This window comes from Marmota monax, unplaced genomic scaffold (genome assembly GCF_021218885.2).
Source record: "Marmota monax isolate L192 unplaced genomic scaffold, Marmota_monax_Labrador192_F-V1.1 WCK01_AAM20220418_F8-fsc00024, whole genome shotgun sequence".
Lineage (NCBI taxonomy): Eukaryota > Metazoa > Chordata > Mammalia > Rodentia > Sciuridae > Marmota > Marmota monax.
The window spans coordinates 31,108,998-31,135,847 of NW_026695224.1; the positions used below are offsets into that span (position 1 = coordinate 31,108,998).

General features: G+C 51.2%; 1 protein-coding gene across 2 annotated transcripts in view; it reads left to right on the top strand.

Annotated features, from left to right (window-relative positions):
* Positions 1-26,850, top strand: part of Plcg2 (phospholipase C gamma 2) — a 128,824-nt gene that overhangs the window by 87,452 nt on the left and 14,522 nt on the right. For both annotated transcript variants that reach the window (XM_046435278.2, XM_046435277.2), the window contains 12 exons: positions 251-431; positions 1,946-2,017; positions 5,375-5,484; positions 8,190-8,286; positions 9,525-9,591; positions 11,194-11,351; positions 14,826-14,928; positions 16,084-16,293; positions 18,086-18,231; positions 19,035-19,149; positions 19,930-20,097; positions 24,097-24,185. In XM_046435278.2, the coding sequence (XP_046291234.1) occupies positions 251-431; positions 1,946-2,017; positions 5,375-5,484; positions 8,190-8,286; positions 9,525-9,591; positions 11,194-11,351; positions 14,826-14,928; positions 16,084-16,293; positions 18,086-18,231; positions 19,035-19,149; positions 19,930-20,097; positions 24,097-24,185 (1,516 nt within the window). The remainder of the gene's footprint in view (positions 1-250; positions 432-1,945; positions 2,018-5,374; positions 5,485-8,189; positions 8,287-9,524; positions 9,592-11,193; positions 11,352-14,825; positions 14,929-16,083; positions 16,294-18,085; positions 18,232-19,034; positions 19,150-19,929; positions 20,098-24,096; positions 24,186-26,850) is intronic.

The window sequence follows — 26,850 nt, forward strand, 5'->3', positions numbered from 1 at the left end:
CTGGTCTGGACACCTTGGGGGTTTCCACAGTCAAGCCTGTGATGGACAGGGAGCCAGATCTGGTGCAGAAAGACCCACACTGTCGTTTCCAGTGCAGTCTTGTGTTCTGTAGGAGGGCGGCCACTGTTTATTGACCCAGTCCCCTCAGGGTGGATGCCCAGGTGGTTTCTAGTGGGCAGGGCCTATACAGCGAGTGTATGGCCATCAGAATCTTGGTGTGCCAACTCCACATGGTTCCCCCTTCCCCTAGGGCCAGGGGCAAGGTGAAGCACTGTCGCATCAACCGGGACGGCCGGCACTTTGTGCTGGGGACCTCTGCCTACTTCGAGAGCCTCGTGGAACTTGTTAATTACTATGAGAAGCACGCGCTGTACCGGAAGATGCGCCTGCGCTACCCTGTGACCCCTGAGCTGCTGGAGCGCTACAACATGGTAGGTGGCCAGCTTGTGATTTTGTTCATTCCTTTGGCATAACTTTGAGTACTTACTGTGTGTCTGCAGCTGCTGCAAGTCTGAGGATCCAAAAGGAACACAAAGATCCTGCCCTCCTGCTGCGTACAGTCTAGCTTGGAGGAGGTAGACAATAAATAAGAAAATATACGTAGCAAGCGTCAGTGATAAATGCTCAGGAGAAAGATGGGCAGTTGGGTAAGAGCATACAGAATACTAAGGGGGAGGTTTTAGTTTTCAAAGGGCCTGGCATGAGCTATGCAGTATCTGGGGGAAAAAAGGACAGCAGGTGTGAAGGTCCTGAGGTATGAGCCTGCCTGGAGGCACAGAGGGGAAGCTGGCATGGCTAGAATCAAGTGTGCCCAGGTAGGGGTAGAATTTAATAAGGATGGGTCAGTGTGGGGCCGGTCCAGGTAGGGCCTGGTAGGCCATTGTGAGTCACTGGCTTGTGTTCCGACCATTGGAGGGTTGTTTTTTTTTTTTTTAAATATTTATTTTATTTTTTTAGTTTTCAGTGGACACAACATCTTTGTTTGTATGTGGTGCTGAGGATCGAACCCGGGCCGCACGCATGCCAGGCGAGCGTGTTACCGCTTGAGCCACATCCCCAGCCCCATTGGAGGGTTTTGAGCAGAGCGTAAATCTGCTGTGATTACTGTGGCTCACTTCCTCTGGGAAGGGTTTATTAATTTGCCGAAAAAAGGTGGACGGTCCTGACTGTGCCAGGGACTGCTGTAGACGCTGGGAGCAAAGCCTGCCCTTGGGAAACTGAGGTTCTGGAGAGGGGAGAGAGCCAGCACAGTGAGGTCATGGCATGTTTTCAGTGAAGCAAGTGATGATGGATAGCGTGGGGAGGGTGGCGCTGCGGCAGGCGGTCAGAGGAGGTGGACTGAAGTGGCTGAGAATGTGAGCTGAAACCCAGTGGGTCAGCCTGGGAGGTGTGAAGGGAGCCGCGACACCAGGTAGAGGGAGTGGCCACCGCAGGTCCCTGAGGCTGCTGATGGACAGAGGCTGGCAGCCCGCTGGGGTGAGTGGGAGGGGGAACAGAGGCGGGAAGTGGGACTCGGCAGAGGCTCTGGGAAGAAGGCCCCGCTTTGTAGCGTGTGCCAGTTTCCGTGGTGTAAATCCTTCCTCGGTGGCTGATTTCAAGCTTCTGTGTGCCTTCCTTGAACTCAAGGACAGGAGAAGACATGCTGGTGGCTCTGTGAGCCAAGAGCTCCCTCCACAGTTGGATCTTCAGGTTTATGTTTTTACAGGGAAACACAGTGCCTGGCACACAGTAGGCCAGCACAGGGCCCCTGTGATTTGGGGGAGGTTCCCAAATTTGGGAGAACTTCTCTGTAGCTTTTAACCATCTCTACCCATGAGCCACAGTAAGTTCTGTGCGATTTCTACCCTCCCCTCGGGTGAGTGCCAGGACATCTGTAGCCCTTGCTGTGTCCAAGGGCTATTCCGGAGCCAGTGCCGTCCACTGACTTCTCTCTCTCTTTTTTCAGGAAAGAGATATAAATTCCCTCTACGATGTCAGCAGGATGTACGTGGACCCAAGTGAAATCAACCCTTCTATGGTAAGGTCCTGCTTGCCCCATGGCAATTATACAGGACCAGAGAAGGTTCTGGAAAACCTGGCGTGCGCATGCGTGCGGGCGCGCATGCTCTCTCTCTCCAAACACACACACACACACACACATACACTCTCTCTCTCTCCACACACACACATACTTTTTTTTTTTTTTTTTAATAGAAAGGATGATTGGTTTCAGGGCAAAGGTTAATAGAATCCATCCACATGCATCTGGGCCTTGCTAAAACTCTGAGGTTTGATGAACCACCTTTGGGCCAAATGGCTTCCAATTAGAAGTCTTTCAAATGTGTTTTTCTAGCCAACTGAGCCTGTGGTGTGTGTTCTGTCTGGTTCTCTGACCTCCTCGATGCAGACGCTATCTTGCCTTCCCACCTGGCTCTTATGAACCTCCAAACAGGTGGGCATGAGGTCTGCCTTTGCTCCTTGCTCCTCCTCGCTCTGGTTTTGTCTCACATGTGGTTTGAGCAGGTGGAGGGAGAGCCACAGTGGGTTTTCTGTGTGGGAGACTGGCCCTTGGCTGGTGTGCAGCCCCTGCCTAGGAAGCAGCCTGCTGGTGGCCTCTGTTAAATACAGATGGATTTTTTTTCTTCTTTCCTCTCTTCCTTCCCTGCCCTTTTCTTTCTTTTTTAAAAATTTCTCATCCTTGGCTGATGCAAATCTTGAGCAAGTGATGAAGTCCTGAGGAGCTGGTCGGCCTGCACCAGCTGGCCTCAGAGACTTTGGTTAGCACTGAAGAACACTGGGAAATGAGAACGGTCGCCCTCTGCCCGACGTACAGGTTCTGGACATCTGACTGGGGCCCTCTGGAGCAGTGGCCAGGGGCCTGTTCGTCTTTGCCCTTGACGGGGTGTACTTTGGAGTTTATTTTGCGGGGCTGAGTCTCTCATTTTCCTTTTAAATGTGATTTCCTAAGGCAGGGGCTGCCGGCTCACATGTCCGTGAAGGTCAGGCAGATAACATGGGTGAGTGGAGCTGTCCGGGCGTAAGAAATATTTCTTTTAAATCTTCCGCGACAGTGACAAAATAGTGCAAGTGTGGTGATGAATGGCGACTGGCATTTGGCCTTTCGGCAGCTGGTCGGCAGGGGTGACGGAGCCTGCTGTCCTCTGAGGGACGCTCGCTGCCTCAAGGGCACTGCTCCACAGCAGCCGCTGGCATTGCCTTGCGGGCGGGCAGCTCGGCTCTTCGGATTTCTTGGGACAAGCCAGTAATCTGTGTGTTTCACATGAAATCTCCTAATTTTAAAACTCTGGCAACTAAGCCAAGGGGTAGAGACAGTCTCGTCTTCCACCGTGTGAGCCGTGAGAAGCCCCTGAATGCAGCACTTGATCCAAACTGCCACCTGTGATCAGCACCTCCAAGTAAAATTACTACTGTCACGTGGAAAACTGATGGAAGGAAAGAAAGCACGTGGAGGAGAGGAGCGGTGACCCCCGGTGCCACCTGTGCCTTGTGTTGACCCTCCTTGCTGCTCCGTCTTAGGTTTCATTTGCTCATCTCTTAGCGACCATTTTGTCAAACCTGGTAGGCTGAGCAATTTAAGCAAAATCTCTATATTGGAATTTAACCTAAAAATGTTTTTAATGCTGTGAAATATTCTGGCGATTCTGCTCACTTAGCTGTTTTCCCATCAGTGGCCACTGAGTCATTTCTGGTCTTTGTTGTTCTAGTTAATACTAAAATGAGTCGCTTCACGCAGAGGCTCCCGGCATGTTTTGCATTCTTTTTCTTGGGTAAGCTCTTGAAACTGGAGGACAGATCAATAACCCTAGGTAACCACATTCCAGGCACTGGCTAGACCGTTAGCTCTCACGACAGCCCCACGAGGCAGGTTTTATTTTGATGCCCATTTTACAAAGGAGGGAACTGAGGTACCTCAAGGTTAACTGCCAGGAGAGCAGTGGCGTGGCGCTGGACTCTGGTCCTGGGCAGCCTGGCTCTTAGCCATTTGACCTGCCATGTGCCTACTTGGGCATCTGGGGAAGGGCTGCTTTCTCTGTAGCTTATCGGGACCTCTCTTGCCACCCAGCGGGCTGGAGGCTTCCCCCTCATAGAAGCCAAGTGGCACTTCCCTCTGCCACAGGCTGCTTCCCACTGAGCCTTGAGCCCAGCTCTGGTCCTTCCACCTGCCTGGAAGCAGAGTGCCCAGGTAGAGCCTGCTCCATTTGCAGTGAGGAGAGAAAGGCAGGAGGTCTGGGTGGCCTCTTTTTGGAGGTCCTGAGTTTCTAGAACCCTCGTTGCTTTTTATGGAACATCATGGACTATGGCAACAACCCACGCTAGTTGATCCAGTTCTGGGCTCAGGGGCTTACCAACTGTTGACCTTGGGCAGATCATCCAAGGTCATCTCTGTACCCCATTTTCCTCTTCTGTAAAACCTGCATACTACCACTTCTACCTTCCTATTGGGGTAGTTGTGAGAGCTAAAGGAGACACCGTAGGTAAAACAGGCTTAGAACAGGTCTATCTTGATGGGGTGGTAGGCGATTGTCATTTCTGTCACTACATGCAGTACCTCATTTAATAGTCTCAGCAAACCTGGTATGTAAAATTTTAATTCTGATTTCACAGGTGGGAAAACTGAGCCTTAGTAAGCCTTAAATGTAGAGCCAGGAAGGGGCAGAGTGATTATTGGAACCTGCGTGTCGACACCATTGTCTGCCTCGAGGAGCGGGTTCCCTGCTCCCTGTTCCCATTTTCCTTGGGTGAGAGAAAGGGAAGCCCTAGATCTAGGCAGACTCGACAGTTCTGCCCATGAAGACTTTCTTGCCACAAGGGTGTAGTTTTGTCTGGGCTTCTGCTTGCCAAGCAGCAGGCATCCAGCAAGTTCTTTGAAGAAAGATGGTATCTTAAGTCCTGTCTTGTTCCTGTCAACAAGAGCTGACTTCTGATGAGTTTCATGGAGCAGCGCCTCAGCTGTTCCAGTAAAGCGTCAGGCCTTGAGGCTGGTTAGAGGGCCACCCGCCTCGTGAGAACAGCGGTGCGGCCCTGGATGGCCCGGAAATGGGACTGTCCTTAACTTCTGGGGGCACCTGGGGCAGAGCGATCCTCTGAGGAGCTCAGAGGTGGTGCTTGTGGTGTGATCTGAAAGTTGTGTCCTCTCTTGTTGAGGAATCTGAGCAATATTGGGTCACACCCAGCTCAGGCCATTGTCAGTGCCTCCCGGGGACATTTGGGCCTTGGCTCCCCTGCAGTGCTGCCCTTTGGCCAGCAGGTGGCGTTGTCATCCTGGCCTCTGAAGCCTTCTGCTCCTAAGAGGAGCCTCACAGCTGCCAGTGATGTTGCCTCTTCTCTGCGGCTGTCACCCGGCCTGACCTTTTCCTTCCCGTTTCCCCGAAAGCCTCAGAGAACCGTGAAAGCTCTGTACGACTACAAAGCCAAGCGAAGTGACGAGCTGAGCTTCTGCCGTGGGGCCCTCATCCACAACGTCTCCAAGGAGCCCGGGGGCTGGTAAGGCTGGTGGGGGTGGCTGGCATGCTTGGCAGGTGGGTGCCACTCAGGGCTGGCTGACCTCTGATCCCCTTGTCTGACCTCCTGGGCCGATTTTGGCCTGCTATGCTCCTCCACTGGGAAGTGGGTAAGCCGCGGTGTTAACGGTTACCAGATCTTGCACAGTTCACATGGTCACTTACCGGGTAGCACTGCCGTCACAACAGCACTCTAACTGCTTTTACACATCATCTAACCAAATTCTCATTGCGATCCTGTGGAGCTGTGCCTGATATTGTCCCCACTTCACAACGTGGCCAATGAGTCTTCCCAAGGATACACAGCAACAGGCACTTCCATTACACAAGCCCATGTGTTATGTTAAATTCAAATTCCTAGGCTGTTGCTTAGTCCTGTGCTCTGTATTATGGCCTCATCCTAAACTGAGGAAAGTAGGTTTTCTAGGGCAGGGGAACCTGGGTTTGCTGAGGTTTAGTTACGTCTTCTCTCCTTTTACCTTGGAAGAAAAATTTGTTGCCTAATGATACATCCCCAGGCAAGTGGTTTCTTACCTGAGAGCAGTAAGAACTCACTGATGACCAGGGGCACTGGCAGAGATTCTAGCACTACATTAGACTGGCATTTCTTTCTCCCAACATGATAGTGAGACCTGACTTAGAAATCCAACACAATCTCGTGTTGGGATCTTACTGTGTTAAACACTATGGTAAGCATTTCCTTTGAAAGCTCATTTGTCCACATGATGGTGAGTTCTGTTGGCACCTGTTTTTTTATGGATGAGGAAACTGAGGCACAGAGAAGTATAGTAAGTTGTCCAGGGTCACACAGCGGGTGATTATAGGGCCTACACTCTAGTTTCATACATAGTGAGGCCCCTCTCTGGACTTGAGCAAGGGACCTCAGTCCAGGGATTTTCAAATTTGTTTTAAAGCCAGGAGAACCCTCACTCCAAACCAGTCGTTAACTGCTTTTTATTCTGGAGATCCAGGTAACAGTGGAGTTCCCTGTGGAGTGAGGGTTTGGAGCCGCCTGTTATTCCTCCCTGTTGGTGGCTCTGTCCCTGCCACAGCACCTGCTGCTCCTGCTTGTCAACAGTGTTGTCCACCTGCCTCTCCCAATGCAGGACTTAGCTTTGCTGGGATCCCTCCCCTCAGAGTGGCACAGCCAGGAGTTTGGTCTCCTCGGGCTGCGGGTGCTCCCCATGAGGCTCCTGAACTTACCTCTGTGGGAATCCCAGTTCTCACTGGTGGGCAGATGATGGACTTCTGTGGAGGTGGGGGTACAGCCCAGATAATGACCCCAACTCAGTTTTCCAATTCCCAGGCTTTGGAATGAATGGAGAGATTGGCGTGAGTTCCTTTGGCAAGGGGCTGTGGGTAAGCTGACCACCAAGGTGTCACTTCTGACTCCTTGATGGCCATAGTGCCACCTAGTGGGTTGCCCGTGTTGGACCAACTTTTCTTCATCCTCCCAGACTAGTTCCTGCAGAGCCAGGGGCACCAAATAATTTATGTTCCAACGGCGATACTTTTGAGAGTGAAGGGAATACTGTTGCTAATAATTATACCTGGCAGCAGGTGGCACTGCTCAGCCCTAGGAAGATGGTGCGTGTGGTCACCTTAGATACAGGGTGACCTTTACTAGCCTTTACCTGAGATGGGTGTGGAGAAATGAAGGGGAGGAGGGTGTGGAATGGGCTGAGAGCTGGCAGTCACTAGGCCATCGGTACCATCCGTCTTCACTCTGCCTGTCCAGGCCCAAATTTAAAGTGATTCCTGTCACCACAGAAGAGATTTGATCAGCATCAAGAAAGGTCTCAAATAGTAGGGAGGCAGATACAAGGTCCCACTGCTGACAGCTGGTGCCTGGAGCACAGGGAGAGCTCAGCCTGGGTGGCTGAGTCTGAGGGTCCAGTAGGAGAAAGGTGTGCAGGAAGGGCCTGGTGGTATGGCAGGGCAGACTGGCTGCCTGGAGACGTCAAGCTGGAGTCCCCGAGTCCCAGGGTGATACTAGGCTGGGCTCTGATTGCCAGACTGGAGTCTGGGTCCTGGAGGCTTTTAGGAGGGGCCGTGTGGCATGGTCAGAGGTCCATGTTGGCACAAGCCCCCTGGCTGTAGGATGGCCAAGCTAGAAGGGGAGGCCTGCCCGCCTGAAGAGACTTGGGAGAATGTGCGGTACCAAAGTCTGATGGGTCTGGCTGGACCACAGGTGTCCTCGGTATCACATGGGTGTGGGAGCGGTGCTTCAGCTGAAGGGACGGGGACTACTTGTCCCATTCTACATAGTTGTGGTGAAGCTGGCATTTCATTCAGGGCTGTCTGGCTCCAGAACATTCTTTGTATGGTTTTTATGTCTACGTTTGCAGCCCTTCCTGAAATGGGGTGGGCGCCAGCCGGAGAGGGTGGGTGGTCTGTAACTTCCACTGAAGCATAGGAGCGCCTGACTTTCCGTGTCTTGGACTAAACATCAGCATCGTTGCAACGAGGAGAGCAGCGAGCTCCCAGCAACTCACTGGTGATTAAAACAGGAGGCAGAAGCTGCCTTTGAAATCTTCTGTTGTCACATAATGACAGCCCCCTCTGGTCACTTGGCCAGTTGCCGCTTTTCCCCATCACAGCCAGCCAGCAGCTGGGATCTAATGAGCGGTAATGGATTATTAATACCCGCGGGCGAAGGCTCTTGATATGCCCTCTGCTTTTATCCAGGTGGAAGGGAGACTATGGCACCAGAATCCAGCAGTACTTCCCGTCCAACTACGTCGAGGACATTTCAACAGTTGATGTTGAGGAACTGGAAAAGCAGGTGAGGCCTGCCATCCATCATCCTGCCTATGCTGTCTTTTGGGGAGTCCTGGAGCCATCTTAGGGGGTGAAATTTGACACGTGCTGGTTGTGGTTTGAGATTTGGAATGGGGAAGACAGGGTGACATGGAAATTGGAATTGAACCCAAGTTGTCATGGGCGGAATTCGCTGTGACAAGCCAGTCCTACTTTAATCAGGCGGTGTTGAGCTGGAGGCTCTGAATAGGCAGAGAATTCCCACGGGAGGGAAAGAGGCCAAACAGGGATTCTGCCCTTTGCTTCAAGCAGTTTGCCAATGGAAATCATTGAGCTTGGGCAACCAGACTTGCAGAGCGGGCTTGATGTGAGTGGTGTAGTGGGCCCAGCTGGTCGGGGAGAGGTCCTCATGTGACTTTGCCAGCTGGGTTTCTGTTCCCCAGCCTCTGCCTTATGCCCAGGGGAACAGCTACTTTGACTGTGGCTGCACAAGGGTGACATCTTCCTGATGAGGACTGTAGGGGCTCAGAGCATTTATTTCTTAAGGAAGGTGGGAAAATCTGGAAGGGCTTCCTAGAGGAAGGGAAATGTGAGCCTGAAAAGTCAAAATGGCGGGAGGTGGGCTAAGCGAAGAGGGGGCTGTGAGAGAGCTCCCACTGAGGCCGAGGTGCGGCCCTCTTACCATGTGGGTCCTGTGTCACTCCTGTCTACAGTCACTGTTAGCCTGGTGGGGCCGTGTAACCACCAGGTGGATTCACAGGTCTGCCCTCTCTCCTGGCAACAAGATGGTCTCTGTCTCAGCTGGACGCTGGATGGTTTGGGTGTGCAGTGGCCGGGAGAGCCAGCTGGTGGGGGTGGGGGCAACCAGGGCTTGGAAAGATCATAGAGCATAGCTGTTGCTTCCATAGGCCCCAGGGAGCTGCAGAGGGTTCTCGAGCTGGGGTGTCGTAGGCCACAGGTCCCATTTCATAGGATTGTCAGATAATGGGTCTAGGGCGTGTTTTGAAATCTGTTCTAGGATTCACAGGCCTTGTTTTTATGGATGGGGAAAATGAAATGCTGACCTGTGGCTCCTGCTCCCCACTCAGTCCCCTTCATCTCCGAGCTTCATTATTTAGCTCTCCCGGTGGACGGGTCCTGTAATGAAAACGCATTTTAAACGATTCCACAGGCAGTGTCTGCTAAACGGTGTGCTTTGGAAACCGGTTGTCTTTTTATTATTCTTGTTACGACTACCATGAGTTATGTCTTGTTTCTTCACAGATTATTGAAGACAATCCCTTAGGGTCTCTTTGCAGAGGAATCTTGGACCTCAATACCTACAATGTTGGTACGTGCACACATTGTCTTAGCAAGTCCCCCAAGGCCTGACCCTGGAGCTGGCCCTGTGCAGTGGGCACTGATGTCGGCTCCTGCCCTGCATGAAGCCTAGTACATCTGGGCTGGGCTGGGCTGGTCAGTGATGCGGATGGAACCAGCTAGGCAGTGGGTGCTGAAGCAGTGTCTGACCTGATAAGCTCTTGATGAGTATTAGCTGCTGTCCCCAACGTCATCGTCATTATTTCAGGAACTGGCTTTTGAAGCTGTTGGCCAGGCCCAGATGAAACGCGGGGTCAGGAGGCTTGGCTTCTAAGGTCAGATCTGCAACTTGGCCCCTATGAGATGGCATCCTGACACTTCTCTCTGTTCAGCCAGGGACCAGGAAACCAAGATTGCCCACAGGGGATCTGGGGCGAGGGCGAAGTGAGGATGTGGCCCAGACACGGGCTTGTGCAGGGGTGGCAGGGTTGGATCTGGCCTGTATTTAGGGGGCAGGTCGCAGCTCCCTCGAAGCAGGGTGCAGGCAGTGAGAGACCTTCTGGGCCGAGGGCCTGGCAGCCTCCCTCTGCTGCAGCACATTGGTTTGTTAGCCTGGGCTTGCTCCCCACGAGGCCCTCCCTGGGGAGGCCTGGTCCCCGAGGGCTTAGAGGACAGTGTCCCAGCACTTTGCTTTCTGCCTGCATCACCTGGTTCTGGTTTCCCCTGGCAACCATCCAGTAGGGTGGCCGGGTACAGGAGTTTTTGCTGCCATTGCCAGATGACAGAACCGAGCTCCTTAGTGACCACCACACCTGAGGTCCCAAGGTGAGCTCCTAGGCGCACGGGGCTGGGGGAACTCCCCTTCACACCCTGGAGCATCTGCCTCCCCTCCTGCAGAGCAGAGGCACGAAGTAGGGAGTTGCTAGCAGGTCTGATCTTGCCTCTGCCACCGATGTGGCCTCGCAGTTTCATTCTTCCAGAGCCTGTTTTGTGTCCTATAAAACGGACACAAGGTAGTGGTACCCCACAAGGCTGTGATGAGGACCGAGCAAGACACAGTGCCTGTCACTGCTTAGAGTATCGCCTGGCATCCAGGAGCTCAGAAAGCTTAGAGCTGATTTTTTAGGCAGGTCATCTCCCCTCATAACTATAAGTTTCTTTTCTATAAACACGTTCTCCGTGGAGGCCTCTCTAGGCCTCTGCTCGCTGGCTGACGCTCCCTGGTGCTTTGCTGTGGCTTCACCGCCCTGGTGTCTGCCTCCGTGTCTCTGCGCTCCTGCGTCTGAGTCCAGGTCTCCCCCTCCTCTCTTAATGGAAAACCAGTCCTTGGATTTAGGGTTTACCCCAAACCCCGATGTCTCAGCTTGGAATCCCTCACTGAGCACGTCTATTTCTAAATAAGGTCTCAGGGACTGGGGACTTGATGTTGTTTGGACACCACTGCTGAACCCACTAGACACCTTAGGGCAGGACGTGTGTTGTCCAGACACTGCCTGATCGAAAGCAGATGCTCCAGTCAGTGCCAAGACGACCCGCAGAGGTGGCTCGGGTGGTTCCTGGGAGAAAAGTCTCAGGCAGTGTGCAGTCTGCTCTTCGGGGCTTCTAACAGGACCTTCCTTTCCCTCCCCCACAGTGAAAGCCCCCCAGGGGAAAAACCAGAAGTCTTTTGTCTTCATCCTGGAGCCCAAGAAGCAGGGTGATCCTCCTGTGGAGTTTGCCACGGACAGGGTGGAGGAGCTTTTTGAGTGGTTTCAGAGCATCCGAGAGATCACCTGGAAGATCGACACCAAGGTAGGCCTCTGCTCACCTGGGCACATGGTGACAGGCAGGGACACTTGAGATCCCTGGGAAGCTGGGCCCAGTCTGAGCTTTCAGAAGACTTGGCGTGTGCAGGGTCGCCCCTGCCAACATAGCCTACCCAGGAACTATCGCCTTCCTCTTCCCCGTTTCCTGGTCCTGTGCATCTCTCAAAGCAGCCTAGATCCTTCCACAGCCAGCGATCACGGAGCTCTCCTCCCTGGAACGCAGGGGTGACCAAGACCCACCCTATGGCACATCATCTTCTAGATAGGAATGGGCTTTTTTGGGTTCTTCTGAGCATCAGAACCTGGCTAGGGCGTTTTGGGGTTCTGGGTAGGGATAGAAGGTTTGGAGTCCAGCAGGCTGGACTTTGAAGCCTGGCAGGGTTGGACACTGGGCCTTGGCTTTCTTGTCTGCAGAACGAGGAGCCAAATACCTGACTGGTAGGATGAGGTGAGGTAGTGACCGCAGCCCATGATGGCCTTGGTCATCCCTGTGCCAGGATGACGTGGCAGGGCTGCCACATCATGAGGGATGGCGTGAGGTGCTTTGCTCTTTCTTGTGACTACAAAGCTGTCTTGCTTCTGAGGAAGATCTCGACCTCTGCAGTCCCCCCATGATCTCAGGATGCAGTCCATTCTTGCTCCTCCAAAGTACTTGGAGTGCCTACCTGCCAGCAGCCTGGTAGCCCCTTGCCCTGGTCCTTGGCCACCAGGGGTCTACTGACTCACCCTTTCTGCAGGGCAGTTACCGTCTTCAGAAGGCCTGTCAATGGCCTCCTCCTGGCAGGGCCTGCCACTTTCCCCTGTCCTAGAAATTCAGGGGCTTTGTCACACCACCACTAGTCACTTGGGTGACCTGTGAGCTTGTGGCCAGCAAGTCAGCTTGTTCCCATGTTCCCTGATAGGGACATCTCATCTGTCCCTTAGTTACTCAGGTCTGAGGCACAGGGCGGGCGCTACCGCCCTGAGGTTCATTTGAAAAATCGTCCCTATCCAGGTGTGTCCTCCTTGCTGGCTTGCTGTCCTCAGTGTGATCTGTGTGGTGCCACCTGATGGCATGTCCCTTCCTGAGCAGGGTCTGGTTGGTCTGGGTCCTTCTAGCCAAAGATAGAGAAAGCCAGCCTGCGAGTCTGTCCCCAGCACCAGCCTCCTCGGGGAACGCTCTGTGTGGGCTGGCACAGGGCGTTGACTGGCCCCTGTGCTTGGCGCCTCCTGGAGAAGAGTGTGGCTTCACTTGAGGTGCCCTGGCCCCTCCCTCTCCTGCCCGTGAAGTTTTCTGAAATTGAGCCTAGCTCTTCAAGGCTGCTTTCTGCTGCCTTTGATCTATATCCTCTGTAATTGGATTTTACATTTGCTAAAATTTCGTGAGAACAATCTTAGTCTTCTTATTACATTGAGGGTTAAAAAAACAGGAGTCGGCAGAGTTGACCGCGTTCTGGCTCTGGTCACAGCCGCCCTGTGTGAGGGGCTGCTGTGGGTCTGAGGGGCAAGGCCCATCCCGACCCTGGAAGCCTCGCTCCTGAGCAGGCCTCACGGCTGCCTGGGGGCCGGCTCAGGCGTGCGTCTGTCCACACTTCGAGGTGGCCCAGTGGGCAGCACCTTCAGTGCAGAGAGCGACATTAAGCAATTTGGAAGAAGCAACTGGCATTTCCTCTTAAGCTGGTATTGTCACCTGTGAGGCTGAAAATGGGGTAAAGTCCCCACTTGTCATAGCTGTGCTCCATGAGCAGGGACAGTATTCCAGAAGGCCACCTATGTGTGGCACGCCTACTCACCTTTGTTCTAAGCAACCCTGTCGTCAGCGGAGGCAAACAGTGTTATTGCTGGGGTGTCCTATACCCCCACACACTCACAGTGAAGATCGTGCACCAGGAATGCAGAGCCAGGCTGATAAGGACCTAGCGACCTGAGGTTTGGAAAGGTCCTCGTCTCCTGGTAGCATTTGGCTCGAGGCGGGCTGATGTCTGAAGAAGTCATGGCGTGCTCCACACCTACCTCCCTCCTCTGGTTGCTTTGTACCCAGGACTCCTGTGAAGCATAGGAAGGGCTGGTGAGGGTCGGGCTGGGTAGAGGAGCTGGGGTGCTTCCTCAGGTGCGGATCTGGCATTGCCAGAGTCTGCTTTGGTGGCGCAGTTAACTCAGGACCCTGGTGCAGGTGTCCACACGGAAGAGCCTGCTGCTTGCCTTTGCTTGCTCACCTGCCTACGGAGGCGCCTCCTGAGTGGCCCCCATGACTGATCCACGAGGCTTCCTCGTTTAATTCCTACAATGGCCCCGTGAGGGAGCATTCCTGTGAGCTTCATTTTACAATTAGGGGATCTGAGGCTCAGACTGTAGGGTTTGCCCAGGTGACCCAGTAATTCTCAGGGCCTGGTTTCCACTTTCCACCGTTGTAACCACCTGAGCACTTGCTGTCTGCAGGGCCCTCCTGCCAAGGGACTCCCCTAGGGGGTCACCATCTGCACATTAGCATTAAGGCAGGACAATGGAAGAGGGATTGTCAAGGCTGAGCCTGGTAGAAGCTGGCTGGGGCAGAGAGGCGTGGATGCCTTCAGGAGGGCCAGGTCCTTTCCCCTGCCCCATGAGAGCTTCCCAGAAAAGGAGGACTTGGATGGGTCCAGAAGAGTTCTGCTGGACAGGCCCAGGAGCCACCAAGGGGTGAGGAGTCTGGGGGCTGGCTGTGAACTGTGGTGCTAGATGTAGGGGCAGTTCAGTGACATCTTCTCCAGGGACTTTGGGTCCCTGCTCTTAAGCATCTGGTCTTGACATCAGCTGGCTGTGTTTCCTCGGGTAAGCTGCTTAACCTCTCTGTATACATGGAGATAATTTCTGCTTCTTGACATTTGTGGACCAAATAATATCCATCATGCCTGGGGCTGAGCACCATTCCATGGTGACTATATTAAATATTCTCTTACGGTTCCCCCAAGGCCAGGGAGAGGCTGATAGAATCTGAGGGGCCTGGTGTGGGGTGAAGTGAGCAGCTCATCCTTACCTGGGTGGAGTTAGATTGAGCAGTGAACCTTCTGGGAAATGCTGCCTGGGTCCACGGCCCAAGGCCTGGGCCCTGGGAGAAAGGAGAGCCTCAGATGGAGCCAGGATGGGCGGAGCTGAAGGCTGGAGCTGGCCTGCAGGGTGCTCGGGGCACGGAGATCTGGAATTGATGAACTACCACTGGCTTCAGGGGAGGGATGGGGTGAAAGGCAGGGGTAACAAGAAAAGAGGGGTAATGTCAAAGAGGTGTCCCCCCTGCCAGCCAGGCCCCCTTCTACTTGTGAGAGCTTGGCCAGGGCTGGACACCAAATCTGGGTGGAAGCTGCTTGTGGAGCAGGGGCAGGGAGTCTTCAGGACAAGAGAACATTCAGCTCCATGGAAGGTCTGAGCAGGCAGGAGGGGCCCAGTGGCTTGGGGTTGCTGGGGCGCCGTCTTGCGGCAGCAACTACAGATGGTGGCGTTGGAACAGGAGAACAACATGAAGTACTGGGAGAAGAACCAGTCCATCGCCATCGAGCTCTCGGACCTGGTTGTCTACTGCAAGCCCACCAGCAAGACCAAGGACAACTTGGGTAAGGCCCTCCCCGCGACTCCCCGGCCATGAGCAGGGCTCCCCGTGGAATCTGATGCTTCAGGGCACAGCGTTTCCTGCTGGCTCTTGACTGCTCCTGGCAGAGGCCTGACTCCTTTGTCCTCGGCCCCTACCTGCTCGGAGGGCAGCCACTGTAAAAATGACCATGAATGTGGTGACTGAAAACAGCACACATCTGTTGTCACACAGTCCTGAGGCCCTGTCACCAGGCCAAAACGAAGGTGCCAGGGGCTGCAGTCCTTCCAGACCCCCAGGGGGAGTCCATTTCCTGCTTTGCGCAGTTTCTGGTGGCTTCTGGCCTTCTCTTCCTTGTGAGCGCAGCAGGCCCGCCTGGATGATCCAGCAGGGTCTCCCTGTTCCAAGCTCCTCAGCCACATCTGCACCGTCCCTGCTGCCCTTTAACAGCAGATTCCTAGGTTCTGGGGCTGAGGTCCTGGGTGGGCCAGGGACACTGTTCAGCCGACCTCGGAGAAATTACAAAGTGGATCTTCACCAATTCTCCATAGCAGGCTGGTCCCAGCCCTCCAGGTCCAGGGGAAGATGCTGAAGTGCAGGATGGGCCCGGCCAGGTGTAGCCAGTTTCCTTTTGGTTGTCCCACCCCTGCTGGGCGGGAGCAAGTGAGGTGACACGTCCACCCCCTCCCACCTCGCCTTTGCCTTTTACCAGTCCAGGCACTCCTTCCTGTCACATCCTGCCCACAGGCAGTAGCATTTGGTTCTCTCTCCTCCACGATGCGGGGTTTGTGCTACTTGTGTCTCTGGCATCCTGAGGAGAGAGCCCATCTCTGTATGTTTCCTTCCCAAGACCTGCACCTTCCTGCTGCTGCCCACATACTCGTCCCCCCCCCACCTTTCTGTCACTGTGCCACGTTAGTGCTGTGTGCTTCAAGGATGCTCATAGTTTTAATCACAAATTGTCATACATCTAGTATGAAAGATGAGGTTCCTTTTTATTGTGTGGGGCCCCTGAGGGAGGAGTCCATAGCAGCATTTCATCACTGCCCGAAGCGTCCTGTTGAGGGACTTCTGGCTACCTTTCACCACCTGAGCACCCACCCATGGCAGCAGGTATTAGGAAAATGTGTTGGGCGAGACCTGCGAGAGTGAAGTGCCACCCACCCACCTCTGTCCACAGAAAACCCCGATTTCCGGGAAATCCGCTCTTTCGTGGAGACGAAGGCCGACAGCATCGTCAGACAGAAGCCCCTTGATCTCCTGAGGTATAACCAAAAGGGCCTGACCCGCGTCTACCCGAAGGGACAGAGAGTTGACTCTTCAAACTATGATCCCTTCCGCCTGTGGCTGTGTGGCTCCCAGATGGTGGCACTCAACTTCCAGACCCCAGGTAACTGGAGGGCAGCCGGGGGCCAGATGGTGGCCGCATCATTCCAGGCAAAGTCAGCTGGGGGCCAGTGATGTGTCTTAGGAACCGCCAGGGCTCAACCAGAATGCCAGTTAATGCAAAGCCCAGCAGCTGAACTGAAGGGCGGGCACTGTGGCCACTGGCCGTGTGATCACGAGTCTAGCTTAAGAGAAGGAGCTGTCTTGGCTTATATAATGAAAAGGTCTAGGAGCTGATTTGTAGCTTCAGGATCCAGGTGTGCAGTGGCTGTCTCGGGGGCGCTCTCCTCTTGGCCATCCCTCTTTGAGGACTTCATGCTCGCTCACTCCTCCAGCGGTATTCAGCTGCCGGGGAAACCCAGCATACACGGACTTAAATCACAGTGCTTTCACTCCTTCCATTCTCTTCATCGCCACTGAGTGGAACTGCCATTTACTTAACAAGCCTCCCATGGAGGTACATCTAGGCCATTGCCCATCCTTGGCTCTTAGAGGGAGCATTGCCTTTTGGACCCTTGAGTGAGCATCATTCAGATGCAGGTGCACATCTGTGGGGCAAGGGTCTCAGAAGGACTGGGTGGGGCACCCGCACTTGTGTTCTCATTTGATATGCTTTACCTGCAGAAAACCACTGAGCACCTGTGTGGGGTTGTGCCTGAGCTGAGACCCTTTGCAGACAGTGCCCCCCTAGAGACAGTGGAGGGGAACACAAATGGGTGAAAGTATGAATTCATATTTTTGGCATAACTTCACCAGGGTCAGTTTTTTTTTTTTTTTGGTACTGGGGATTGAACCCAGGGGTGCTTAACCACTGAGCCACATACCAGCATGTTTTATTTTTTGAGACAGGGTGTCGCTAAGTTGCTTAGGGCCTTGCTAAGTTGCTGAAGCTGGCCTTGAACTTTCAATCCTCCTGCCTCAGCCTCCTGAGCCACTGGAATTACAGGTGTGTGCTATTGCACCCAGCACCAATGTAATTTTATTGAGCTTTTTAATTTTTGCTTGCTGATAAGTGAAAACTGATATTATCCTGTAGACAATTAAAGCTGCTCTTGCAGGCATTTCTCCTACCAGTGATGATGTTAATCTATTTTTCACTTAGAGAGAATTTGCATTTTTTTCATGCATACCATTCATGTGATTTATCTAATGTGGTAGGTTTTTATAGCGTATATTTACCACAGCTCTTAAGAGGCTAAAGTTTTATATGTATTTATTTGCTTGTCGTTTGAAGTAAAGTGATTTAACTTTTTTTTTTTTTTGTATTTGGGATTGAATCCGGTGGGGCTTTACTGCTGAGCTACATCCCTAGTCCTTTTTTTAAATTTTGAGACAGGGTCTCACTATATTGCTGAGGCTGGCCTTGAACTTGCAATCCTTCTGCCTCACACTTCTGAGTCACTGGAATTACAGTCATGTGCCACCCCACCCAGCTAAAATGATTTCACTGTGATGCAGTTTGTTTTTTCTTTGTAGATATTTTGAGCTTCCAATTTTTAGCCTTTTTTCCCTGTCGTCATTTTGTGGTGCTAGGGATGGAAGACAGGGCTTTGCATATGCTAGGCAAGTGCACTAACCCTGAGCTACGCCCAACCCTGTTTTAATCATCTGTGGTCCTACTGTCATACTTGGAAAGGTGTTCCTACGTCTGACATTGTCTTTTAAGTCACATACCTATTGGAACGACTGCCCCAAGTTGTCTAGGAGAGTGGTACACCGCTTCCCAGACAGCACCCCCAGCCCAGGGCCGTGTCCCTGAGCGGCCTTACATCGTGCTTGCTCGGCTGTCCTTGCAGACAAGTACATGCAGATGAACCACGCGCTGTTCTCGCTCAACGGGCGGACGGGCTACGTCCTACAGCCGGAGAGCATGCGGACAGAGAAGTACGACCCGATGCCACCAGAGTCGCAGAGGAAGATCCTGATGACTCTCACTGTCAAGGTAGAGCCCTCCAGGGGGCTGGGCCCACGCTGCACTGGAGGCCCAGAGGGCATCTGGGGGCACAGTCCCCTCTAGAGTGTTGTCCTGGGAGGAGGGGATCTCCTTAAATCCAACCCAGTGAACTTCCCTGGTCCTCTGTGGGAGAGGCATGAATCTCTCCCTGGGTGAGGTCAGCCTCTGGCCAGGAAGAGAGAGAAAGGCAATGTGGACATATCATTGGGTCTCAACTCAGGAGAGCTTGTCCCCCTGTTGGCCAGTTTTAGGGGTCAAAGTTTTCTTAATTTAACCCAACTTTCAGACAATGTGTTGTTTTTTTCTAAGAGTTTTTGGAAAGTCGAGAAGTGGATTGCATTTCTTATGAGATTAAGGAAGAAAAAGTGAAATGCATGCCACCTAAGGTCTTTGCTTAATAGGATGCCCTGCTTTCCTCTGCCCTGTCTCAGTTCTGGGGCACCCAGCCTCGGTAGGTGCCCACCTGGCACGAGTGTGCATATCTGTGTGCTTAGGGAGACCCACCTGTTGGGTCAGATGACAAGTGGCTTGGTTCAGACTTCTCCTTCCACCTGGGAACACTGCAACTCTCCACCTCACTTCTTTGTTTCCCAGCGGGAAGCAGTGATGGTGGGCACTCAGGAGCCACACCCTAGGGGGTTGCTATGATTCTCCTGTGGACGAGGCTGGCTTTGAACTTGTGCAGCTGGACTCTAGACCCAAACAAAGCCCAGGCCTGGCTGACATGTGGGACAGGCTCAGCTGCTCATGGGCGGACCTGGGGGATCAACCTGCTTACCTTGGTGTCCTAGGTTCTTGGTGCCCGCCATCTCCCCAAGCTTGGGCGCAGCATCGCTTGTCCCTTCGTAGAGGTGGAAGTCTGTGGAGCCGAGTATGACAACAGCAAGTTTAAGACGACGGTTGTGAGTGAGTAGCCTGGGCCTTTCCTTGAAATGCCACCCAGTTGGATCACATATACATGCTGTCCCCAGGGGACTCCGAGTGCACTTTGTGGTCTAGCCTTTTCCTGTGCCCCTCTTGTCCACCATAGTTCTGGGAGGGGAGGGGAAAGGCAAGGCCACTTTCCTAGTGCACTGGACCTGGAGCCAGTGCTGTGCCTCTGCCTGTGGAAGCCTGGTGAGGGCTGGAAAGCAGGGCTTTCGCTCTGCCTTGTGACACTAGGTGGGTTTCCTCTTTGACAACCCAGACCTGACACACCTGTGGATTGAAGGCTAAGAAGCAGAGTGGGGGGCGGGACACATGTGGCTGACTTGGCACCATTCAGTCTAACTAGGGTAACCTCAGCCATAGAGGGCAGGAAGGACCTGTCAATTATGGGCCTTTTAAGAGCAGAATCACTGTCCTTGGCCAAAGGCAGCCTACTGCACGACTGGATACTGACCACGTGGCCTTCTAGAGGTTAGGTCCTCCCTGTCAACTCTAGAACACGCTCTTCAGAGACCCCCAGCCCACTCCCCTTACTGGACAGAGGCCGCTTCTCACCCGTGTTTCTTCCAGCTCCCATCATAGGAGGTGAGGTGGGAGATGTGCTCTCTTCCTCTGTCCCTGAGGGCCATGCCCACTGGGAAAGAGGGGGAAAAAACCAAACGTGAAGATGATGGCTCAGATCTTCTTGGATCTTGGTGCAGATGTGTTCCAGGAGGGTGGTGCGAATGCAGCCTCTGACGAGCTTTGGTCTCCTTGCAGATGACAATGGCCTCAGCCCTGTCTGGGCTGCATCGCAGGAGAAGGTGACATTTGAAATTTATGACCCAAACCTTGCATTCCTGCGCTTTGTGGTTTATGAGGAAGACATGTTCAGCGACCCCAACTTCCTGGCTCATGCCACGTACCCCATTAAAGGCATCAAATCAGGCAAGAGGCATTTTAATCAAGAAACTTAATTTGGGCCAGAAGTGTTCTTTGATCTGTGCTGCTTGCTTTAAAAAGAATGAAAAAGCATTTTACCTGGTTTTGATTAAATTGGTGCAAAACTGATTGGGCGGCTTGGAGCTGGGCCCCCTTTGAACATTTATTTCGTCCACAGGAGGGAGGCAAAGGGTGAGATGGGGGCTGTGTCCTTTAAGACTTCCGTGTGCAAACTGGAGTATTAGTCTGTCATTGAACTGGTGCTGCTGCCTGAGCTCCCTGGCTGGGATTTGGTGACTGATGGGAGCTCAGTCTTAGGTCCAACTCTCCTGGCCTTCAGAACTCACCTTCCTCTTTTATAAAATCGGAGTGTTGTTAATTTTCCTTCATGCTGAACAAAACCCCTTCATGGGTAGCGAAGGGTCATTTTGTGTTTGCCTGTGACCAGCTTGTAAGAACCTGGGTACTGAGACTGCCCATTGAGTCTCAAATGCTGAAGACCCTCAATGCAGCTGCCAGAGTCCTGGTGGGCAGAGGCTATGGCCCAGGAGCTCAGCGCTGATCTGTAAGATGGCTGTCCTTACGTGGAGGGCAGTTTCTCTAATCTCCTTTCCTGCGGGATTCTGTGTATGAGGTTTGACAACCAGGTGTCCACTGGATGTTGAATTTCTTCCTTGCCCTTCCTGGGTGTTTCTGATGAATGAGGGGTAAGTTTGGAAACCCTCTAGAAGTCACTTTTCCTTCTTTTCTAAGAAAAATTTTTCAAGAGAAAGATGTTACTATCATTTTAGTCATTTATATTAAAAAATACAGTCTTTTGGTGTTGTTGGGAAACTTAGGCCACTTATAGAACTGGACTGGATATATTATTATTGGAACACGTCATGTGTTCTTGAACTTCTCCTCGTATCATAAATCTGGCCATTTCTTCCACTGGGTACTAGCCCAGCTTCTGAGTAGCAGGCATACTGGGGCCTCTAATCAGCCCAAGAATCTGCATGTTTGGCCAGCTCCTCAAGTGGCTTTTGGATGACACTGAGAAAACCAGTCCCTAAGCAAGTAGGTTGAACAAGCATTTCAGAAAGTGTTTAAACCCTCTGATTTCATAATTTAATGCCTATTCATTTGTAAGTCCCAGAGGCCTGATATTTGGCAGCCCTTACTGGGTAACTTGCAGATCCTATGAACGATTTTAAACCTAGCAGTTAAGCTGCGATGCTCTAATTTGCCATGTGGTTTGTTTGGATTAGCCTCATCAAGAAGGCTTAGGAATGAGGCAGGAGGTGTAGATTTTGGTAAATCCTAACAGTTCTAATGCCGTAATGGATTTCTTTTTATGCTAACTGTGCCTACCATTCCTGACCATACTGCTACCCCTTGTTACTCTGATGTCCTCCTAAGGAATAGGGCAGGAGCCTGTACTCTCTCCCAGTCCCCTGGGGAAAGGTCAGAATGGATGGAACTTCCTCAGTGTCCCGGCCAAAGTGCAGTCCACCTAGACAATGACTAAATTGGAGATACAAAGAAAGAAGAAAATCTCAAGGACGATTATAGATGTGACCCTCCCCTAACTGTGAGATACACCGGGGACCTCCTTACTCCCCTTGCCAGCTCCCAGGAGCACCTGATGCATCCATATTCATGGGAGGAATAAAACAAAATGAATAGTGCCTCTGCGCATGAGGCATCGAGGGCCTTCTGAACTCGAAAACGAGCTTGGCACGCTGTTGTGAAGGATGCATTTAAGCCTTTCACCAGCTGGGGCTCGGGAAGGAAGGAAACACCAGTTATTGCATTAGGCTCCTTAATGTCTTTCTCTTTTAATCCTCATAGTAATCCTGCAAAAGGGATTTTGTTGTGTTTGCCTTTAAAATCTGAGCACTTTGTGAATTAACTAGTTCAAGGTTGCAAGACCAGAGCTAGGACTCCCCCTCATTCCTCCTATGCTGCCTCTTGAGTCCTCTTACTGCCACTGGGTGCTTAAAGCCCCAAACACTGACCTTATTTTAAAAGATGTCATGATTTCTCTTTCCTCTGTGATATAACGAAAAAGAATAAAAATTCTATTTTTGGTGAAATTGAGGAACACCTTTCATCATCCTTAATTCCAGTATATGAGAAGAGCTCCCAGTGCATCATAGTGACAGTGGGCACCGAGCAGGATTGGGGGATCTGGAGACAGCTGGTCTGGGGCAGAGCTCCTGCTGCTGGATTCAGAGGCACAGGTGGAGTTTCTGAGTGGCTTTCTGCTCGGAACCATGCTAGTGGAGTGCACGGGGTACCTGACCGCCTCCTGGAGCACCCAACAGCATGTCAACACTAAACTGACTTCTTCCCTGTCATCAGTAGACTGTAGCTCATGGTAAATGCAGAATCTTAGGCCCCCAAGTCAGAATCTGCCTTTGAACAAAATTCACAGGGACTCACATCTGGAGTAATGACAGCTGCAAGGTAGGAATTCTGTGATCTGCTATCCAGGCAGAAAATACACAAGCCAACATCACCCATAAGGTAAAAACTAGAACCTCTCTATAGAAGAATCCTATGAGACCAATGTCCTCAGAATCCTACAGGGAAGACTGACCTGAGAATTTTATACCCACTCAAACTGTCACTCAACTGTAAAATCAAAGTCGGCTTTTGAAAATGTACAACTAAGAACATAACCAAGACATCCACAGTGAGCACTGTATAATTTAAGTTTGTGCATTTCATTATGTGTAAATTTTATATGAGAAGAACAATACAAAGTAATACTGGGCTCTGGTTAATGAGATGCATTAAGGGGAAAGTGGTTGGGTAAATAGTGAAAGGTTAGTGATAGAATCTAAGTGCGGGGTATACAAATGTTCCTTGTATTATTTTAACTTTTCTGCATATTTAAAAATATTTATGATAAAATGTGGGAGAATTATGGTTATAAAATGGAATGCAAATACCACAAATGATGTCAAGGGGAAAGAAATGTGATTTTTACCCAAATTAGGGGAAGAGAAAGAAAGGTTGGATGGGTACCTCTGCCCTCTTCCTGAGTGGCGGAAAGTGAGAGAGAGTCAGTTGATATTGTTAAAAAGTTGTAAATTGATCGATAGAACACATTTTGCACTGAGAAATGAGCCGAAACTTGGGGGGAAGAGTGTGGGTTCCCTAGCTGGGCATTGCTCATCCGGAGCATCAGTGAATACAATGTAATTAAAAAGCTTTGAAGACAAATCAGGGCCACAGAGTGGATCCCTAAATTATGTTAAATGGAAACTGTAAGGTCCTATTCATTTGTGACTTAAAAGAAGCACAAACTCTGTGCACTGACCATCTTGGGAAAGGGTTAACAATGGTTTGTTCTAGGATGTGGAGCATCTGGGTGGGAGCGAGCTCTATTTTACTGTGCACTCTTTCATACTACTTAATTAAAACAAGGAAACCAACCCTCCCGATGAGCTGACTTAGACATTACTTAATGGGGCGAGAGGAGATTCAGCTCCAACTCCTCCCAATCCTAAGTAAAAAGAAACATTAAAAGGACTGTCAAACACAGGTCCTAATGGTAAACAGGGAATGGCTGCTGGAGGGGGATGATCAATACTGCCATGAGCTACCAAGGGACAGGAAGATTGGAAATCTTAAAACCCGCCCCCCCCCCCCCCCCATCCTGTGCCTTGTAAAAGCCTATATGGAGGACAGGGGCTGTGGATTCATTGCTCCTTGGAGTCTGTAAGGAATTGAACCATAGCTGCAGTCACTCTAAAGTCAACACAGCGTGTTCTATGGGCTTTAATGCCTTCTGAATGAATCCTTTTCATTTCTAGATGGCAGATACTTAACTTTGCTTCCTGTGTGGACCTGTCTGTTGAGACTTCTAGCCTCTATACCCAACCCTCAGAGGGTACTGCAGCCCCCGCAGGGGGTACCGACCTCCCTGTTCTTGGGGCATATGATCTCTGGGTACCCCAAGAGGCCACGATCAGACATTAATTCCTGCCTTTGCATTTCCCCATCCTGTTGCAGGGTTTAGATCTGTTCCTCTGAAGAATGGGCACAGCGAGGACATCGAGCTGGCTTCCCTCCTGGTTTTCTGTGAGATGCGGCCTGTTCTGGTGAGTGGAGAAGCACCAGCGAGTCATGGGGGTGAAAGTGGCTCATGATCATTGTTGGCTGATGAACTTAAGACCATTGAGACTCAGCTAGCCCAAGCACGAGACGTCATAAAAGACGTCATCTAATTCTGCAGAGGTCCTGGGTCTTTCCTCCTAGCCTTCTATTTCTCAGAGAATGCTGCACAATTCTGAGAGTAGGCAGTGTAGTTGGACACCAAGAACCTGGCTCTTCTAGAGAAGCTCATCTTTCTGGGTGCTTTTTTTGTTGGTCTTGGGTCATCCCTTCAAAGGATCTGAGAATATCCAACAAGATCCTCCTTGGCCAGTCCTGGGGAAGGAGCTACATGGATTCCCAACTCCTTTTGCATCCCTCTACTACTGGAGGTGCCTTCCTTTTGGTCCCCTTGGTTTGCCAAAACTTTGGAGATTCTTGGGTCTGTCCTTTGAAGAACCAGTTTGGGTGGGCTTGGCAGAAAGGTCTTGGCCTCATTGAATGGCATTAAAGGATATGATAAGTTTTCTCAGGACAAAGGGGTTAAGAATAGAACACCAAACTCTGGGTAGATGGGGCTTGGGTTCGATGGTAGAAGACCTGGAAATGTATTGTGATTCTGGAGCTTCAGAGTCTTTGTGGTGGCCTCTTCCATAGATGCAGACCCATGTATGGTAAATGGTTTTTATAATGCCTGATCTGTAGTCAGTGTGTTCCCCCAAGGTCTTCCTATCCATGACAAAACTCAAAGCTCCACCAAGGGCCAGGTGAGTTCTTTGATCCCTCAAGTTCTCTTTGGCTAAGCTAAAAACGAAACAAAACAAAACACATACACACACACACAAAAAAAAAACTGTGGGCCTGGACCTCAGTGGTTGAGATGGGCTGGTCCTGCCCCCAGACACTCCTCGTATTTGCTCAACCTGTATTTTCTGGGTAGAATCCATACCCTGTGGTGTTATTCTTTGGCTACAAGAACTAGCCAGTGATTTGGTAATTGCTGGTTTGGCAACTTTCAGAATATAGCTGAAGGTGTTGGGGGGTGAGGAGGGCTTTTTAACGGCCATAGTGATAGCCCATGCAGTAAAAATTCATGAACTTGACTGAGAGGCGAGAACATCAGGCTGCTTTGCATAGCTGTTTCCCTGTGCTCAGTTTTTTTTTTCTGCAACCTTGGTAGTTTTCCACTCCACAGCATTTCAGAAACATCGAGATGAAAGAGAATACAGACAGGAGCAGAGACATAAAGGCCCAGTGCCTGGGGCCAGAGACCCTCAGCCAGGGGCACGACTTTTTGTTGGTGTAAAGTAATCTCATGATGATGAAATTCTGTCTTAAGAGGATACGGGGATGTATAATAGAAACTCTCTTATCTTGAAACAGAATTTAAATATTGAACTGTAATGTTTATATGGAAACTAGTTCTCTCTTGAACCTTAAAGTATGGGCCAAAAAATCAACTGCCATGATTCTTTCTGTAATAGAAAGGCTTGGTCAGGAAAATTTATATAAAGACCCCCCCCCCCCCCGCCCCCGTACCAGGGCTAGTGAATTAGCCAACATACCCTGCCTGGTTGAGAATTCCTAGTTCTTCAATTTCTCCTCTTTTGGAGTGAATCAAGCATTTCTTAATTTATCATTGAGACGGGGGTATTTATTAAATCTATTGAAAGATTTAAGCCAGAATTCTTGTTTTGTATAAATGGTATAAAGAAACCCCAGCCTTAGACTGTGGGGCGTGTGTATTTTTATAATTAGAGGGAGAGCGGGGCACGGAAAGGGACAGGGGTCTGTTTGCGTCCTTCATTTCTTGGTCATATGTCTTATGTAGCACAATACAAAAATTCATGTTTACATGTACAGGAGCTGGTAGCACCCCCCCACCCCCAAACAACCCAACCCAAACTATATCCAGACAGGTCACTTGTTCCTTGGTGGCAAAGTCACCACTGCTTTGAAGTGAGATTAGAAGCACTTTCATACTGTCACCCAGTCTTCACAAACACTCAATGACATCAATGAGCTCTGTGTTCTTCCACGTCAGGCATTTGGGTGCCATCTGGTTACAAACAAGGCCACCAAGCCTGTCTTTATGTGGTTCCCTTTTCTTTCAAGTCTGAATTATTTGCTTAGGACCCATTAGTTTAGCAGGATGGTGGAACTGGAGCCCTCAACTGAAGCCTTGAGCAGGTTAAGTGAAGACCTTTGGTCTGGTTAAGCTGCCCCGTCCAGGTCCTGGACTCATCCCTCTGTGCCCTGGGGAGGGAACAGCGCTGCCCTGTGTGTACACCACACCCATCTCCAGGTGCTTCGCAGAAAGGCCAAGTGATAGCGCTGGGTTGAGGTGGTGGCAGGACAGTGTGTGCTGAGACTGCTCTGCAAAGCCTGCATAAACAAGCCGGAACCGTATCATAAATAATTTAAGTGATTAGGTATCACCAGCAGCAGAGAAAATTAGTATATATTTAAAAGAAACTCTTGTTTATCCAGATTTGCATTCCTTGATGAGGGAAGCTTAATGTGCAGCGGCTGCTGGGGCTTTGGGTGGGGTTCCCTGTGGAAGCTCTCAGATCTGCTCTCTGAACACGTTTTTGTGGAGGGGTTGTCTGAGTGTGTGCGGATATCATTCAGCTGCTGGCTCTCGAGGTTTACTTAATCCTACATCTGCCACCT